Source organism: Diabrotica undecimpunctata, chromosome 4, assembly GCF_040954645.1.
Source record: "Diabrotica undecimpunctata isolate CICGRU chromosome 4, icDiaUnde3, whole genome shotgun sequence".
Taxonomy (NCBI): domain Eukaryota; kingdom Metazoa; phylum Arthropoda; class Insecta; order Coleoptera; family Chrysomelidae; genus Diabrotica; species Diabrotica undecimpunctata.
This window is the reverse complement of record NC_092806.1, coordinates 75688696-75706848: the sequence shown is the minus strand read 5'-3', so window position 1 is coordinate 75706848 and position 18153 is coordinate 75688696. Positions and strand designations below refer to the sequence as shown.

Sequence of the window (18153 nt, the reverse complement as noted above, 5' to 3'; positions counted from 1 at the left end):
AGAATCTTACCAAAATTAGAATCTGGGTCTGTGGTTGTTATGGACAATGTTCCATATCATAGCCGCAGAAAGGGAGAATTCGAGAATGGCTTACAGAAAAGGGGATTTCATTCGAAGAATCAATGATCAAAACTCAGCTACTTAACATTGCACGGTTAAGGAAAAGTGAATATCTTAAATATGCTATGGATGAAACTGCAAAAGATTATAGTGTCAAAGTTCTGCGTCTACCACCTTATAATTGCGAACTTAATCTCATTGAACTTATCTGGACGCAAGTGAAAGGAGAAGTAGCACGCAATAACAAAACGTTCAAATTGAACGAAGTTAAGGAACTTTTAATTCAAGCAATCCTCCATGTAACTCCAGGGAAATGGGCTAAATGTATAGGCCACATAATTAAAGAAGAACATCATATGTGGGAACTTGACACTCATGTCGAAGTTTTACTAGAGCCAATTATAATTACACCAGGTGAAGATAATGACAGCGATAGCAGCACTGCATCTTCAGATTTAGACAGCGAATAATATTTTCTAATAGTTTAGTAGGAACATCAGCATAAAAAAACCAAAAACAAAAAAAAACGAGAACATAGTAAGTCTGTATGGTGTTTGTGTTTAAATAGAATAGTACAATGTTTTGTTACATCAAAAATTATTTTTATTTTGTTTTCATAGAATTTTATTTTGTTTTATAGGATTTTATTTTGTTTTGTTTTATACTGTTTAAGTGTTTTGTTCATTTTATTTTATGGGACAATATGGCTCTTATCGAACACCCATTTAAAAAAAAGCAACGCGCCACAAGACATACCTTTGGGGTGGTGTGGAAACTGTCTTAAAATTTGTTTTAAAAAAATTTCATTGTGTAAGTCTTTAAGGACGGGTCGCGTCAAAAGAGGTTTTAGCGTAACTTCCGCGACAGCCGGGTGGCCTCAGTAAGCTTTAGGCAAAATTACTTGTTTTTTATAGCTTTTTGTTTGTGGCATTCTGTATTTTTAGGAGACTGTAGTAAGCCACAAAATATTTATTTATAGGTTTAATTTACTGATGTTTCGATCTCTATATAAAGAGATCGTTTTCAAATATACAAATTATAGTAATATTTATTTTTCTGTGGCTTTTTGCTTGTGGCATTCCGTATTTTTAGAAAGAATGTTGGAAGCCACAATACATCTGTTTACATGTTTATTTTACTGACGTTTCGATCTCTATTCCAGAGACTGTTTTTAAAGTTAAGAAAAAAAAAAGAAAATAAATAATATAAGATTATATAAATATACCTATAATAATATACAAATAAAATAAATATAACTATAATTTATATCTGACACGTTCCTTCTTCTCAAGCAAAATTAAGGTAAACGCTCCTATTTTCGACACTGCCCCAATTATCGGCAGTAATTCTATATAATCGACAAAAATAAGAATTCTTGCACGTGATTGTTGGACGAAAGTATTTCAATAATTTATAAAGACCTTTATCTACGCCTATGAACAATATGCCAATTGTCAGACGAAAACTGCAACCACAACATTTAAAAATATATTGGTCAGTTGGCGCCAAACGCCAAGTGTTTCTTGTTGTATGTGTTAAGAAAGAGGTAAGCTACAGAATGCTATAATTCCTGATTAAAATATCGAATAACCGTTTTATTATGTTTTGTATGTTGAGAAATAGTTTATTTTGATTATTTGTTGGCCAAAAACTGTTTTTTATAGCTTTTTGCAGTATTTTGAGGGTGCCGATAATAGGTACGTAAATATTAGCAGATGATCCAATTATCGGCTGTAGTGCCGATAATTGGTTATATGCATTAGACTGTATATAAGCTGATTTTAGCGTAATCTTTTAACTTACTAGGACAAATGTTTGGTCATTATATACAATAAAAAATGATGTTTTCTTGTACCAATTTTCGGCATCCCGTATCTCTAGTAGAAATAGCCATAATTTGACCGAGTATAACACTGCAGATAATACATACCTATACGTGCCAATAATTGGAAATTCTTTGTTTTAGACTAGAATTCAGAAATTAGCAATGGAAAAGAGAAAGCGAATTCAATATTCTGCGGCAGATATAAACAAAGCTGTTGTAGCTGTTCAGTCAAAAATGCCATTTAAAACAGCTAGTAAGTTGTATAAGGTATCCAGATCGACTCTACAGGACAAAGTAAAGGGTAGAACTTCTTTAGAGAAGAAATCTGGACCAGGGACCACACTAACAGAAGAAGAAGAAAACCTACTGGTAGCATGGCTATTTCCGATTGCAACCTGTAGATTTCCTGCAACTAAAACGCAGTTGTTCGATAGTGTTCAGCTATTGCTTAAAGAACTTAATAGGCCTAATAATTTCGTGGATGGTAGGCCTGGACGTAAATGGTACGAACTATTTTTAAAAAAGCATCCCGAACTATCTACAAGAATTTCCCAAAACCTAACTTGTGCTAAAAATACTATAACAGAAAATCGAATTCGTCAATGGTTTATTGAAGTAGGGACCTTTTTAGAAAGTAAAAACATTCGCAACATAACTTTTGATCGTAGTCGTGTATTCAATTGTGATGAATCGGTTTTTTTCCTGACTCCTAAGGGAGACAAAGTGTTGGTTAGAATGGGAGATAGAATTGTTAAGTCGTTTGTTAGCAACGACGAGAAGGAATGTCTGACAACTTTGGTTACCTGTAGTGTCTCCGGTCAAATTTTACCACCCATGATAGTTTTTAAATATACAAGAATTGCCAAATCAGTTATCGAGAAAATACTGGCTCACTGGGGGATAGGAAAGTCTGAAAATGGGTGGATGCCTGGCGAAAACTTTCTTGAGTACATCACTAATATATTCCACCCTTGGTTAGTTGCTCAAAAGTGCAGTTTCCGGTTATACTGTTTTTGGACGGACACAGATCACACTTAACAATGGCCCTAAGTGAATTTTGTACTACTACTACTACTAAGGATTTCCACAGTTTTCACTGTCTTCCTTCACTCAACCGTTTTCTCCAATTTTCCCTGTCATTCCAGTCTCCATCTCGCAGGGTTCTTTTCTCCATGAATTTTGTAATAATAATAATATTATTCCAATAGCTCTGTGTCCAAACGCAACACATATTTTACACCCTCTAGATGTTGCATTCTTTCGATCATTAAAACGTGAATGGAAAAAGAGCGTGCATCGGTGGAGAATGGAAAACCAAGGTAAAAAGATATCCAGAGATTCATTTGCACCTATTTTGGAAAGCACTTTTCAAAAAATGGTAAATATTCCCTATATAGTTAAGAGTGGTTTTAAGGGTTGCGGACTTGTGCCCTTTAATGTTGAAAATATTACATTTTCTAAATACTTTAAAGAAGACGTGGGAGCACAAAACTGTCAAAAGATACAAGAACAACGACAACCTACAGAATTTCAAGTCGCCCTAAGAGTTGTAGAAAAATGAATCTCAATTGATATGCTGCGATTGAGCTTTCTGGGTCAATTTGGGAAGGACCAGTAGAGCACATCAGCTTATTTTCATAACGGAAGGAAATGAAAGTCAAAGCCATGAACAAGCCGTCCAATGAACTTCCAGTCGACTTTGTTACGAATGACTCATTTACAGAAGTGGAAATTCATAATGATTTGGGCGACCAAGAAACAACTGTAAATAACGAATTCAACGATAACTTAGAAAATGACAATAACACATTTGCTCAGAAAGCAAATGACGATGAGGTTGATGTTACAGAATTGATTGACTGTACAAATTTATTTCTCCCGGTAGGCGTCGCTGAAGATATTCCTATCATAATTTCTAATCCATTCTCCTCCGGTTAATCCTCGTCACAGCAGCTTTCTCCACCTTTGGAACAAAACCTTCAACAAATGGAAACTTCCCAAGTTACATCACCATCCATGAATCATTCAGATTCTAATACTGAGACAAGTTTGAATTTAGACAAGAATTTTATGGATAAATCTATTCCAACTCCGTTCAAAAAATTTTTATTTTGGCCTACACCTAAGGAAAATATTGCTACGCGTAAATTTCAGTCTCAACTTCATCTCAGTGGCAACAATATTACAAAAAAAAAGAAGAAAAGAAAAAACAAGAAGAGCAGCTAAAAATGCAGCGGAAGAAAAGCTCATCCAAACGAAAGAATTGGAAAACGAAAAGAAAAAAAAGTTGCTTTTTACAAACTTTGAATAAAAGACTTTCTAATCGCAGGACAAAGACTAAATTGAAGAATGTCATGAAGGATCTATTTTCCACACAGGAAATGCAAGAAAATAAAAGCATGTTAATTAGCAAACCTTCAACATCTAAATCTTTAGAGGAATTGGTATTGTTCATTGTGTGACACTGACGATCAGCTGGACATGCGCCTTTGTGGTTCTTGCTTGAAATACTATCATGAGGCTGGTCTTGATCTAACTGAAGATGATAGAGAAGAACTGAAATGCCCCTTGTGTCAATGACTACTAAAATAATTTGTGTTTATTAATTTATTTTGCATAGATACATTAAAGATTTTATATTTATCTTTTGAAAAATACGTAATTTTATTTGAATTTTCAATTTAGTGTATTTACATACCTACAATAATTTATTTACTTCAAGAGTACCTATCTAACACAATATTTAGGTACCCTACATAATTATTCAAATCTTATGTATCTAACTCATGCAGAAAAAAAGGATCTTTGATGTGCCGAAGATTAGAGCATGCATTTAATTTAGAATGCCGATAATGGGGACTTTGGACACTTTTCATTTTATTAATATTTTAAATATTATAAGTTTGTTTTAGGATAAAATAAATATTTTATGTGTAATTGTGATAGATTTTATTAGCCCAAACCATAATCTAAATACACGTTGTTCAGGTAATTTGGTTACCTAAAGGTGCCGATAATAGGTACATTTACCTTAAATCTTTTTGGGAATTTTTAGAAAAGTCATTAATAGTTTTGCAATGATTAAGCAACAAATTAACAAAAATAACTTTACAAACCCTAATTTTAAAGGATTATGCTTTTTCGGTACAATTGTGTTACTTTTCCATATAGTTTACGATTTCCACCTTTAGTATTTAAAATCAAATAGCAATCTTAAATTGTTTATAAGTGAAAAATGACGTTTAATTGTTTGTATATTTTGTGTAATACATATTGTTATCACCAAATTTATCAAAAGCAGTTGTTATATACCTGTACATTTTTTTTAAGCAATATACTGTGCCTATACCAACGAATATCACGGGAAAATTCACGGGAAAAACTCACTTAGTTCTATGGTCTAACATTTTGTACATTAATTTCCAGTATATAGAATTTTGTCACTACGGGTATTGTTTTATTAGAGTGTGCATTTAGGTACCACGTTATTATTATGCATCTTTAGTTGATTCTTACAGGATACACATATCACATCAAAGAAACTTTTGAAGTTTACCGGTGACGATTTCAAATGTCCATTATAATATTTACCTTTAAATTAGTAGCTATCACCGAATCCGGATATCTGTTAAGGTACATTGCAAGAACTTCTTGTGAGACATCGTAATAGTCCAGTTTGTAATAGCAAAGTGCTACATATACGTTCAACGCTATATTTTCCCTACAAAAAAAAATAAATATTTAGAAACATTATGTTGTTTGTAATTAATTGCTCACGTAAGTGACATTTATCATTTAAATACTAAAATCTTAGTCTTTGTGGTTAGTTGAAAAACGAAAATTGTTATAAGTGAATTATAATGCCATCTATAAAAAAAATGGAACTTAGCGTACGCTAAGCGTTGTCGCGCTAGTCTGATACTGAGCCGGACAGCTTTAAACTGAGTACAACTCTGCGTAAGGCACAGTTGATGTAGAAGTTCTAATTTCTGGTGGTAAGGCATAACTGGATAGCATTTCGACAATCACCCAGTAGAGGGCAAATGAGAGTTCTGGCCGCACCGTTGTTATACCCACACCACCGACCACCCCACCGTTGGTATATCCCACTCCAATTGTTACGTAAGGGGTGAAAGTTCTGGCCGCACAACCTCACCACTACCAGAAGGAATGAGAGTTCTGGTCGCACCGTTCGTATACCCCCTCCTCTACGGATGGTATTTGTATGATAGGTATTTGCTGAATAGCGAGATAGAACACTGATCCAACAAAGGTAACTTCATTCAGATAACTTCATTACACCGAATAATTGTTGGAATTTCATAACATTTATTCAATAGATAAAACTTATCAACATGGCCCAAAAATACCATGTTAGTAATACACCATTTATTTGTTCTAATACATTTATAACAATATATAGGACTTGTTGAAAAGAGTAACAATATCCCAAAGAAGTAAGTCTGATTGCTGGATGTGTCACCATTACTGTAGGGCAACATCTAATTTTAGTAGTAGATTTTAGTATTCAAAAACAAGATACATTTAACACTGACACCATATTGGTGAATGCTAAACAACCAAATAAAACAATTATTAGTACAGAAATGCTTTTATTATTAAATACAAGATACAATACATAAATGTATTACGTTTGTGATTTACTGGAATCATCTTCAGGGTGATCAATAACATTAATAATTTCATTATTGGAATCACCATTGTTTTCTTCTTTTTCGTCTAAAACAGATGGGAGATATTTTTTATTCGAATTAAATACCCATCCAATTCTACAATTTTTAGTAACGATACAAATCCATATAAACAGATTTGGTTTTTAAGATAGAACTCACAAATGTCAGCACCTTTTTCATATTTTTTGGCTAATTCTGTACATAACTCTAGAGAATAAGATGATCCACACACTGCACCATAAATGGCTTCATGAGAAGCATCAAATTCCAGATTTGAAAAAATTGGTGTAAATTATGAACACCACTTTTTAAATCCGTTACTTCAATTTTGGCAACGTAACACATCCACATTGTATATACTAGTTACTAGCAGTGGAGCAGAAGAAGAACTGTAAGAATTAGCCCTGCAACGTGTTATTAAACAAAAACTTCACCAACGAATGGTTGGAGCCATATATGGATAAAATTCACCCCTACCATTATTTTGTGCTTCTGGAAGAAGTAGTCTTGCTTGCTGGAATAAATAATCGAGATTTTTTTGTTGTTGGTAAGGGGTAAATATATAAACGTATTGTTGTGAATTTATTAAAAGGTTCAATATTTATAACACTTACGGATTTAATTTATTTCTTTATTTATATTAACTTATCTGACAATAATTTATTATATCCGTACGTACAAAATTCGCGAGCGCGGGTCTTGAGTATTAACTGGCCCTCCATATAAAAATGTTGTATTTATATACGAAATCCTGATATACTAGAACAGCATCGAAAGATCGCTTTGTCTTGCATCGAAAAATCGAGAAATATCTAGTTGGAGAATTCACCATAATTTGAATCTAGACTTCCACCGAAATTTCTACAATAAAACAGAATAATTAGTCATAAAAGTTAGGCCAGTATATTTATCGTAACATTGCCCCCCTCTTAAAAGATGGTTCCTCCTGGAACCTTGTCGGGACTGGAACCGGAACTGTATGCTGGTATCGGCAACTGGACCCTCTTTTACAACTTCCAGTTGTATAAAAATGACAAGGGACGGTTTTCTCTCCGCACCAGTAACTATGCGGATTGCAACAGACTAACACCTGGACTTCGGTGTCTTTAAAGATCTCCTCCACCATATTTCGGATAACCCTCCAATCTAATTGGCGGCACTCCAACTTTGGCATGGCTAACTTTTGCACGTCGGACTCTAGTACGTGCTCTCTCAATTGAAGTAAGGCTTCCCATACATCTCGGTAGGTAGGTTGGTCACGGGCAGTGTCTTTTGTTACCAGGTAGAAAAGGTAACGTGATGCATCTTGGAGTTTCAAGGTTTTACCGGGAGCTGGCACCTGGCATTGAAGTTCTGCAACTCGACCAAACTTCCTTCGAAAGACGGATGCCAACCCTGGTGCGTCTTTGATACTGGCCGGGATGGTAAGGGCCAGCGAGTAGTCATCGGGGAGCGCGAGTAGATCTTGCTTTTCTTCAGTGGTAACACCATGTCTTGCTTTACCGGTACCTCCATAGGCACCCATGAATTCCTCAAACGTGAGGTCAGACACATCGTGGACTTGGTTTACTTCCACTTCTTCATCTACGTCGTGGTCACCTTCGAAAGACGCCAGCCGGTTATGGTGTACTATCATCGGCTTTCCCTTCGGAATCTTGCTTATTCGGTAGATGACATCGTTGATCTTCTCCATAATGAGGTATGGACCTTCCCAAAACTGCTGCAATTTGGGAGAACAACCTTTTCGCTTCTTGGGATTATACAGCCATACTTTGTCGTTCTTCTTAAAGCAACCCTTTTCGGCTTGTGTATCGTACCGTTTCTTCATTCGGTCGCTAGCGATCTGAAGGTGGGAACGGACCAACTCATGTACATCGTCCATTCTTCTTCGTAATTCGATCACATAATCTTCACCTGCTACATCTTCTCCAGGTCGACACCCAAACTCTAGATCACAAGGTAGTCGCATTTCGCGTCCGAATAGGACTTTCGCTGGTGTCTGGCCTGTTGATTCGTTAACAGCAGATCTGTAGGCCATTGTGAAGAACGGAAGGTATTGGTCCCAGTCTCGCTGATGATCGGACACCATCTTTGTCAAATATTTGCCAACTGTCCTATTCATCCGTTCTACCATACCATCAGATTGCGGATGATATGCTGTAGTTCTTGTTTTCTTCATGCCTAGTCTATCACATATTCCTTGGAATAGATCGCTTTCGAAGTTCCTGCCTTGGTCACTATGGATCTCCAAAGGCACTCCAAATCGGCTGATATATTCTTGGATCAACTTATCTGCAACGGTGGCGGCCTTCTGGTCTGGAAGTGCGTAAATCTCGACCCACTTACTGAAGTAATCCATTACTACCAGCATGTACTTGCCTCCATTTTCACTTTCTGGAAATGGCCCAGCGATGTCCAAAGCTATTCTTTCAAACGGGCTTCCAACATTATATTGTCTCATAGGAGCTCTCCTTTTTCGGTAAGGCCCGTTACTCGTGGCACAAATAGTACATTTCTTACACCAGTCTTTTACATCGTCGGAACTGTTCATCCAATAAAACCGTTCCCGAATTCGCTGAAGGGTTTTCCTTACACCAAAATGCCCTCCCGATGGACTGTCGTGTAACTGACGAAGTACTTCGGCTATTCTGCTCTTTGGGATCACCAACTGTCTTCTCTTCTCTGAACCGTCATCATTTTCCAGGACTCGTTTAAGCAAGCCATCTTCGATGATAAATGAGTCCCACTGGGCCCAATACGTCTTAACTACTGAGCATAGGTTTGATATTTCCTGCCAAGGTGGTCGACGGTTTTCCTCTTTCCATTTTCGGATTTTCTGTATAACTGGGTCTCTCTCTTGTTCTTCCCTAATCTTAGTAGGCGTCCAGTCGTCGTTGACAATCGTCGTTCTTAGCACTGCTGCTTCCTTGGATTCCGTTTTGTTGCAGTGGGAACACTCTGCTGAGCATGGCCTTCTGGAAAGAGAATCAGCGTTTCTGTGGCTAACTCCGGCCCGGTGCTCAATCTTAAAATCGTATTCTTGGAGTCGTTCGATCCACCTGGCTATCTGACCCTCTGGATTCTTAAACTGCATCAACCACTTAAGGGCGGCATGGTCGGTTCGGATTAGAAACTTTCTTCCATAGAGGTATTGATAGAAGTGCTCTACTGATTTCACTACTGCCAGAAGTTCTCTTCTCGTGACGCAATAATTCCGCTCAGGTTTTGAAAGAACTTTACTAAAATATCCGAGGACTCGTTCCTGTCCTCCTTGAATCTGAGACAGCACTCCTCCAATTCCCACATTACTTGCATCTGTATCTAAGATGAACTCTCCTTCTGGCAGTGGATACCCTAAAATTGGTGCTGTTATTAAATGCTTTTTCAAAGTTTCAAAGGCATTTTGGCAGTCTATATCCCAGCGGTATTCTCTTGCTTCCTCTGTAAGTCGCGTTAATGGCTTAGCGATATCTGCAAACTTCTTAATAAACCTCCGGTAGTAAGTACATAGTCCAAGAAAACTTCTCACTTGATGTTTGTCAGTTGGTTTTGGCCATTCCTTAATGGAATCGATTTTTCCCTTATCCACGGCCACTCCTTCTTTACTGACTATATGACCCAGATAATTGACTTTACCTTGAAATAGCTGGCACTTCTTGGGGTTTAGCATCAATTGGGCAGCTTTAAGTCGATTAAAAACGTTTTCTAAATTCCTCAAATGATCTTCGAATGTCTCCCCCAAGACGATTATGTCATCTAAATAAACCAGGCATGTTTTCCAAGATAACCCTCTCAACACATTTTCCATAAGCCTCTCAAATGTCGCAGGAGCATTACAAAGTCCAAATGGCATAACGTTGAATTGCCACAATCCAGATCCTGTGGTGAAGGCTGTCTTTTCTTTATCGACTGGGTCCATTTCTACCTGCCAGTATCCAGACTTTAAATCTAAAGTAGAAAACAATTTACTTCCAGCCAATGTGTCCAATGTGTCATCGATCCGAGGCAGAGGATAACTATCTTTCTTGGTAACGTTGTTCAGCAAACGGTAATCCACACAGAACCTCGTCGTTCCGTCTTTCTTCTTAACCAGGACCACCGGAGAGACCCATGGACTCGTAGAAGGTTCTATCACCCCGTCTTTCTTCATTTCCTGAACAATCGTTTCAGCTTCCGCTCTCTTCGCCTGTGGTAATCGTCGAGCTGTTTGACGAATTGGCTTAGCATTACCAGTATCAATTTTATGCTTAACAACGGTAGTTCTTCCCGTCTTTCCTCCTTTCGGTACGAAAATATCACGATACTGCCGAAGAAATTCCCTTAATTTCCTTTTCTCCATCTGATTTAGAGACTGTCCTGCAACTGCAACCATTTGGTCGAATTTGTCGTTGGAATTATCAGATGTTGTCGCCTGACGAATTATGGATGTCACAGGTACACAAGTTCCTACTTTTGTCTCTTTCTTTAGGGTCACTGGGTAGTCGTTGACATTGATAAGTCTCACAGGAATTTCTTTAGCCGAAGTCACCAATTCCTTTCCAATTATGATTCCACGGCCAACCTCATCGTCGTGGTTCCAAGGCTCCATCATAACAGGTCTCCCTTCGTCTACAATTCCCTGTAGTCGCGCTACTATGATCGTTTCGCTTCTCGCAGGCACGACTGTATCTTCTGTAATGGCTGCTTGCACAGTGTTGTCATTATGTGGATGGAGAAATACCTCCTCGTTGCCAACTTTGATTACCTTATTCTTAAAATCCAATTGGAATCCATGCATATTCATTACGTCCATTCCTAATATAACATCCTCTTCGATGTCAGCAACTATAACAGTATGGACAAACTTTTCTGCCCCAATTCCCAATTGTACCTGGATTTCTCCATGAATGTTGGCATTTTCACCTGTAGCGGTCCGAAGTCGTAACCTCGTTGGTAACAGTTTCTTTCGGCTGTTTATAACTGTTGGACGTATAATGGTTCTGGTCGCTCCGGTATCCACCAACAACGTATGTCTTTTACCATTTATTTCTCCATCTACATATACACTATCTTCACGACACTTCAAAGAAGCTATTAGTATAAGAGGGTCTTTGGAAAAGTTCCGGGTCGAAGCTGCTCCCCTAAAGCCAACTCGTTCTGGTTTTCCTGATGGTGAGTTTCTTGATTTTATGGTCTTCGTTTTCTTGCATGTAATAATTTTCATCATATTAACGAGCTGGTCAAGTTTATCTTCATCTCCTTCCTCTTTTACAGTCCTAACTTTACTGTATCCTCCAGAGGCCTGCGTAGCTGACTCGTATTCGAGGGCGGCGGATAAGACATCAACCAGCGTCTTGTGACGAGCTAATCGCAGTGTTCTCTGCATTTCATGATCACGAAGACCATCAATAAACGTTTGAACGGCCAATTTTTCCATCATGTCTTCGGGAGCTGTTGGATAAGCATATCGTACTAATCTGGCAATATCTACCTCATATTCTTGAAGAGCCTCATCTTTCTTCTGTCTACGATTTTTAAGCTGTGACTGATATACATGCTCCAAATGTTCGTGGCCATATCGCATATTTAACCTCTTCTTCAGTTGTTCGAAATCATCGGTCTCCTCTACGGCTATGGTCTGAAGCACATCTAAGGCATCTCCTCGAAGAGCGATAGTCAGGTTTACAGCCTTTTCTTTTTCAGACCATCCATTCGCTCTTGCGGCTGATTCGAACTGTTTCATGTAGTTGTTCCATGATGATTTTCCGTCGAAAGTTGGGACTTTAACATGAATAGAACCTCCACTTCCTTCAAATTTCGGCCGTGTCTCCAACTTACATTTCGTCTCGTCTTCTTTTATCTCCACTGTAATTGGATTGTTTCCTCTCTCTGCTGTCCCTGTTTCCTCCATCTTCCTTTCCATCTCTTTAATCTTTTCTTCGAAGGCCGACATATCGGCAGCAACTTGGTTTTTTAGCGAAGACATTCTATCGTCGAGGGCAGACATCTCAGAAGTTACTTTAGAGATGTTAGCAGAAACTTTACTTTCCAGAGACGAAATCTCGTTAGAAACTTTGTTTTCTAATGATGCGATGTCACCAGAAACTTTCGAAATATCGCCAGAAACTTTGTTCTCCAATGATGCGATGTCGCCGGAAACTTTGGCTACATCAGAGGAAACTTTCGAAATCGACGAGAGGACAGCATCTTCAAATATATAAGTCTCTGGATCTAGTCCTTCTTCTAGCAAAGCGTTCTTTAGTCGTTGGACTAACTCAGCCTTTTTTCCGGTAGAAGCTAATTCTCTGTCTTCAAGATGTCTTCTTAAATTAGTCACTGTCAGCTCATAAATCGTAGCCATTTTCACAATTTATTTTATATTCACTTGTAATTTATTTTCGCAATTTATCTAAGTATTCCACTGTTCTGACACCATTTGTTGTGAATTTATTAAAAGGTTCAATATTTATAACACTTACGGATTTAATTTATTTCTTTATTTATATTAACTTATCTGACAATAATTTATTATATCCGTACGTACAAAATTCGCGAGCGCGGGTCTTGAGTATTAACTGGCCCTCCATATAAAAATGTTGTATTTATATACGAAATCCTGATATACTAGAACAGCATCGAAAGATCGCTTTGTCTTGCATCGAAAAATCGAGAAATATCTAGTTGGAGAATTCACCATAATTTGAATCTAGACTTCCACCGAAATTTCTACAATAAAACAGAATAATTAGTCATAAAAGTTAGGCCAGTATATTTATCGTAACAGTATGTATTTTGTAATGATCCCACGCTAATGTGTTAATAGTTCCGGGTATAACATACCTCTTATATATATATATATATATATATATATATATATATATATATATATATATATATATATATATATATATATATATATATATATATATATATATATATATATATATATATATCTATAACGTTTTTGGAAATTCCCTTAGCTTTTTTAAGGTTTACATTGTGACATTACTTAATGTCACAAAAATTTGTAATTGGTTCACCTTTAAACTCAGCCTTTAATTTACCAACCACTGATGGTGTTTTTGGTATTTTAAAGATATTATCGGCGGGGTAATTGAATGTATCAAATAAATGAAGATTTTCTTTGATATCGTGGTACGCGTTGTCTGTTTGAATGTTGAAAATTAAAGAAACAGTGTCGGTATACAAAAGTGTGGCATTATCTGCATATTTAACTTTAATGTAATTGTAAAAAAAATTATAGATACGAATTTTGGATATTTCTAAAATTGAAAAACCAACATTTACCGGCTTGTCGTAAATAATTTTTATGATATTCATTTGAATAGCAACTAAATTACCAGAAAATACTGAAATAAAGTGAAAATTCACCGACGCTACCAGGCAAGTTTCCCCAGTGGGATAAAAGTTTTATATCAACACGTTTGTCAACGTTTTCCATAGTTTTGCCGTATATAGAGTTGGTGTAATAATTCTTATATGCACTTTTATCAAATTCATATCTGAAGAATTACGTAAATTTGTGTTCAATTCAAGGCTTTAACCACGGTGATTGAGAAAATTCTAGAATTCGATTAATTTTAGATTCCTTTAAACCTTTTACAACACACTATTTCAAATTTCTGTAATAGATAATATATTTGTTTTTCGGTAACAACGTTAATACAAGCTTGGGATCTTTACCAATAGCAGAAACTACATTTTCAGGACAAAACGGTAAGTCGTTATGGTGATCATCTAATGTTTCAGGATAAGCTAAATCAACTTCTAAGACATACCCCTTTGAAGATTCATCATCGACTGACAAACAATCAAAATTACTGATTTCTACACCATCTAACCACCGAAAATCACCATGCGGAAGGTATTGGCTCATAGCGTAACCATAAAGATTTGCTGCATCTAAATTAATAACATAGGAATTAGGTTTGAAACAATCATAATTTTCACAATACTGATTATTACTAACCTATTATTAACCTCCACGTATACCTTTTTTAAAAAAAAATGAAGCATGTCAATATCTGTCAATAATTCAAGCTGAATATTAGTTTCACGCAACATGGCGTCCCAGCAAAGTGATGAAGCTGTTACATATTGAGCGGGATCTAATTTATAGTTAAATAAACAATTACAAAAGCTATTTACAATTAAAGAAAAAAACAGTTGTCACAGCTTAACTGCTTAATGCGTTATTTTTTTTTTAAGTTTTATTTATTAAAAAATACAAAAAAAACGAAAATACAACAAAACCAATAAAAAGTATGAAACCGACAAAAAGCAGAAAACCAATAAAAAACAAAAACAAAACCAAAAAAAGTACAAGACCAATAAAACATTGGTTAAAGAAAAAACGAAAAAAATTTAACGGTTGTTCCCTTTTTTTGTTGTCTGCGTATGTGTAACCAGACATTTAACTTTGTTTGTTCTTACGGGTTCTTCTCAAGAAAAATTGGTTTTTCCCTACCTCTTTGTGGGCTGGATTCGTTTTATATAAAGTCGGTTTATAATGTTCGCTCAGATATTTAAGTCGTGTTGTCCAAAAATGAAAATAGCAAATGAAAACCGTCCTAGCTTGCCATCTAGGAAACGCGCGAAGGCAGTGTCCCACGGGAAAAGGGGGAATCGTGCACCATCATAAGAAAGCGTAGTATTTGTGAGTGCTGAAAAAATTACTTCCAGCGAGCGACGCCAAAGCGAAATGGAGCGCTTAATTATAAAAATACAGAAAAATAGAGCACCATCGCAAACTTTAATAGCGGAAGAGGTGCATGCTCCAGCTGAAGGCGTCGCTTCTACATCATATCGCTTTAAATGGATCGAGGATGAGATCCTGCATGCCTCCGACTCCGAAGAGGAAGTGACACCTGATGTTTCCACATCCAAGATGAAAACCAAGAAACATTCGGAGGAGCAGGTCTCGGAGAAAAAATTAATTTCCGAGACAGAGCCGTCATTAACTAATGTAGTGGCAAGCTTTCTTAATTTTCCAAATAACGTGAAAGCTTGTCACATAGCATTTTGTAATGATTTCAAAGTGGGGATTGTGACGGCTCTGGAACGTCATCGAGACCGTCTCTAGTAGAGGTTGAAGGGGAATATAAAAAAAAAACGAACTTCTTCGAAAAGCGGTAGAAAACATATTTGTTTAAAGTCAAAAAATGTTCGAGGCTTTTCATGAGGAGAAATACCAACACTTTGCTGGAGAATGCTGAAAAATCGGATTCTCGAGGTAAGAATGTCTATAACAATATGTTATTACAATTTTACTAATAAAATTTAAAACACTACCAATAATCACAATATAAAATGTACGAGGTATTACTAGTGACAATTACAATACTGATGTTTTTAATTTAGACTTTAGACTTGTACAACAAAAATACTGATGGTGGCGTTCTGCGATGAGGGGATTGAGTAAATCACCATAAATGGGTGATTTAAAAAGTAAAGTACCATAAGGTAACATTTTATTAAAATTTTTCACCTAACCCAACCTTTTTTTTTCGTTTTTATAGTGGGGGGTCTGGAATTTTCAAAAGACATGTCAGTCCAAAACGCTGCCTGACTGACCTTAGTGCAGAATTCGTTCTTCGTACTCCCGGCGATAGTTCCCGAGGTACTTTAAAATGCTCTCTCGTCGCCGAGTCTACGCCGAACGCCTACCAACTAAACCAGACCCTCCTCTATCATCCAGCGATAAGAAGCGGAAAGACCGCTGCAATTCCGGCATCACTTCCGACCTACATTCATTCATTTTCCATTCATCCACATCAACATTCCATTCATCAGCAAGGAGACTCCCTGTCCCGTTCCAGGTAGCGCGTAGAAGACTCTCATCGCTCCTAGTACAGCACCACTCTCAGATGGGCGTTTCCTCTTTCCCTACAGTCTGACTTACGCAGTCTAACTCATACAGTCTGACCTATTTTTCTAGCTTCAACTTCCAGCATATTTCCCTCTTACCTTTATCGTTGGTCCAGCTGTCTTTCTTCCTCTTCTTTTTTCTTGATCACATCACGAATATAGTTGTGTACGCTACTGTCGCTACTCCAACCTGCTTTATTTTCAATCATTCTCTTAATCATTTCTCTAACTGTAACACAATTCACACCTGTCTCTTTCCATTATGTTCCTTTTTATCCTACGAACACTGGAATCGAATGCGAACAACCGATCAAAGTCTTATTGGTTTTGTTCTTTTTATTCTATGAACGTGGATAACAAATGTGAGCAACCTGTCAAGGTCTTATTGGTTTTGTATGTTATGGTCAGTCTTTTTTGTTAATATTATTAACATTTTTTTATAGTGCAATTAGTGTTATGTATGTGATAATAGTTAACAAATTTCAATAATACAACAACAGTTAATGCTACTGTATTATCAACTCGGACATATATTTTTTAAATGAGTTAAATAATAATTTTAAAACTAATCTGACTAATTTGAAAATTTAAACATATTTTTCCAAAATTATTAATTAAAATTGTATTTTTAATTAACAACTAACCAGTTTTTTGTTTTTTATTTATTAGTTTTATAAGAAAAGTAAGGTTTTAAATAATTAAGTAATAATAATCTAAGTATATTTTATGATGTTATTTCAGTACATTCTCCAATACTTCAAAAACAAATTATATACTTTATTAAAATTTTAAGTCATTACAAAGTGATCATATATAAAAATTACATTTGAAAGGGCACAAATACATTTTTTTTAGAATGGTAAAAACAGTTTGCTTCCGATACTGGTAGTGGTGGAAATTCACCTACTTCAATTAGAGGTGTGGAAGAATACTATCTTATATAATTCACTTTTTCCAATCCTTTTACATAAACAATTTTTGCTTTGTCCGTTATTTCTTTGATATTTTTTTTTAAATTCGTGTAATGGAGTATAACCTTCAGTGGGTAACATTCGTAATGGGAAAGCTGGTTTATATATATATATATATATATATATATATATATATATATATATATATATATATATATATATATATATATATATATACAGGGTGGTCCTTAAATAATTGTAGATTTTAAACTTTAAAATACACATTTCTTTAATAAAATGTTGATATTAAGAAAGATACAGGGTGTTAAGGTGTAAATTAAAAATTTTATTTTCCGCTATAACTTTCATGTTTGTAAACATTTATGTATAAACATTTACAGCTGGGTACTTTTAAATATGAGAAATTATAATTTAATGCACACTTTGATATAGCTAATACAAGGCGCCACATATGCCACATATGTGGCATAAATTTGCACTTAACTTTTTTGCACTTTAAGTTACCTGTATTTGTGGCAAAAAATATTAAAGATACAATATTTTAACAAAAAACGGTATACTTATTAATAACTTCAAAACTCAACAGTTTTCGAGATAATCGCATTTTACAAATCAGCTGCATAATTCTGATTTAAGACAATTTCTCCAGGTAACGAAGGAAAAATAGACAAAAACATTAAAACTTCTGAATTTTGGTGTAAAATACCTTGAACTAAAGTTAATAGTTAACGAAATATTAAATAAAATAAATATATCAGCAGGATAATTAATAATA

General features: G+C 35.8%; 1 protein-coding gene across 1 annotated transcript in view; it reads right to left on the bottom strand.

Annotated features, from left to right (window-relative positions):
* The window catches only part of Ttc26 (tetratricopeptide repeat domain 26), a 139427-nt gene that overhangs the window by 89525 nt on the left and 31749 nt on the right, over positions 1 to 18153 (bottom strand). Inside the window, exon 5 of the mRNA XM_072529786.1 lies at positions 5477 to 5606. Within this exon, the coding sequence (XP_072385887.1) occupies positions 5477 to 5606 (130 nt within the window). The remainder of the gene's footprint in view (positions 1 to 5476; positions 5607 to 18153) is intronic.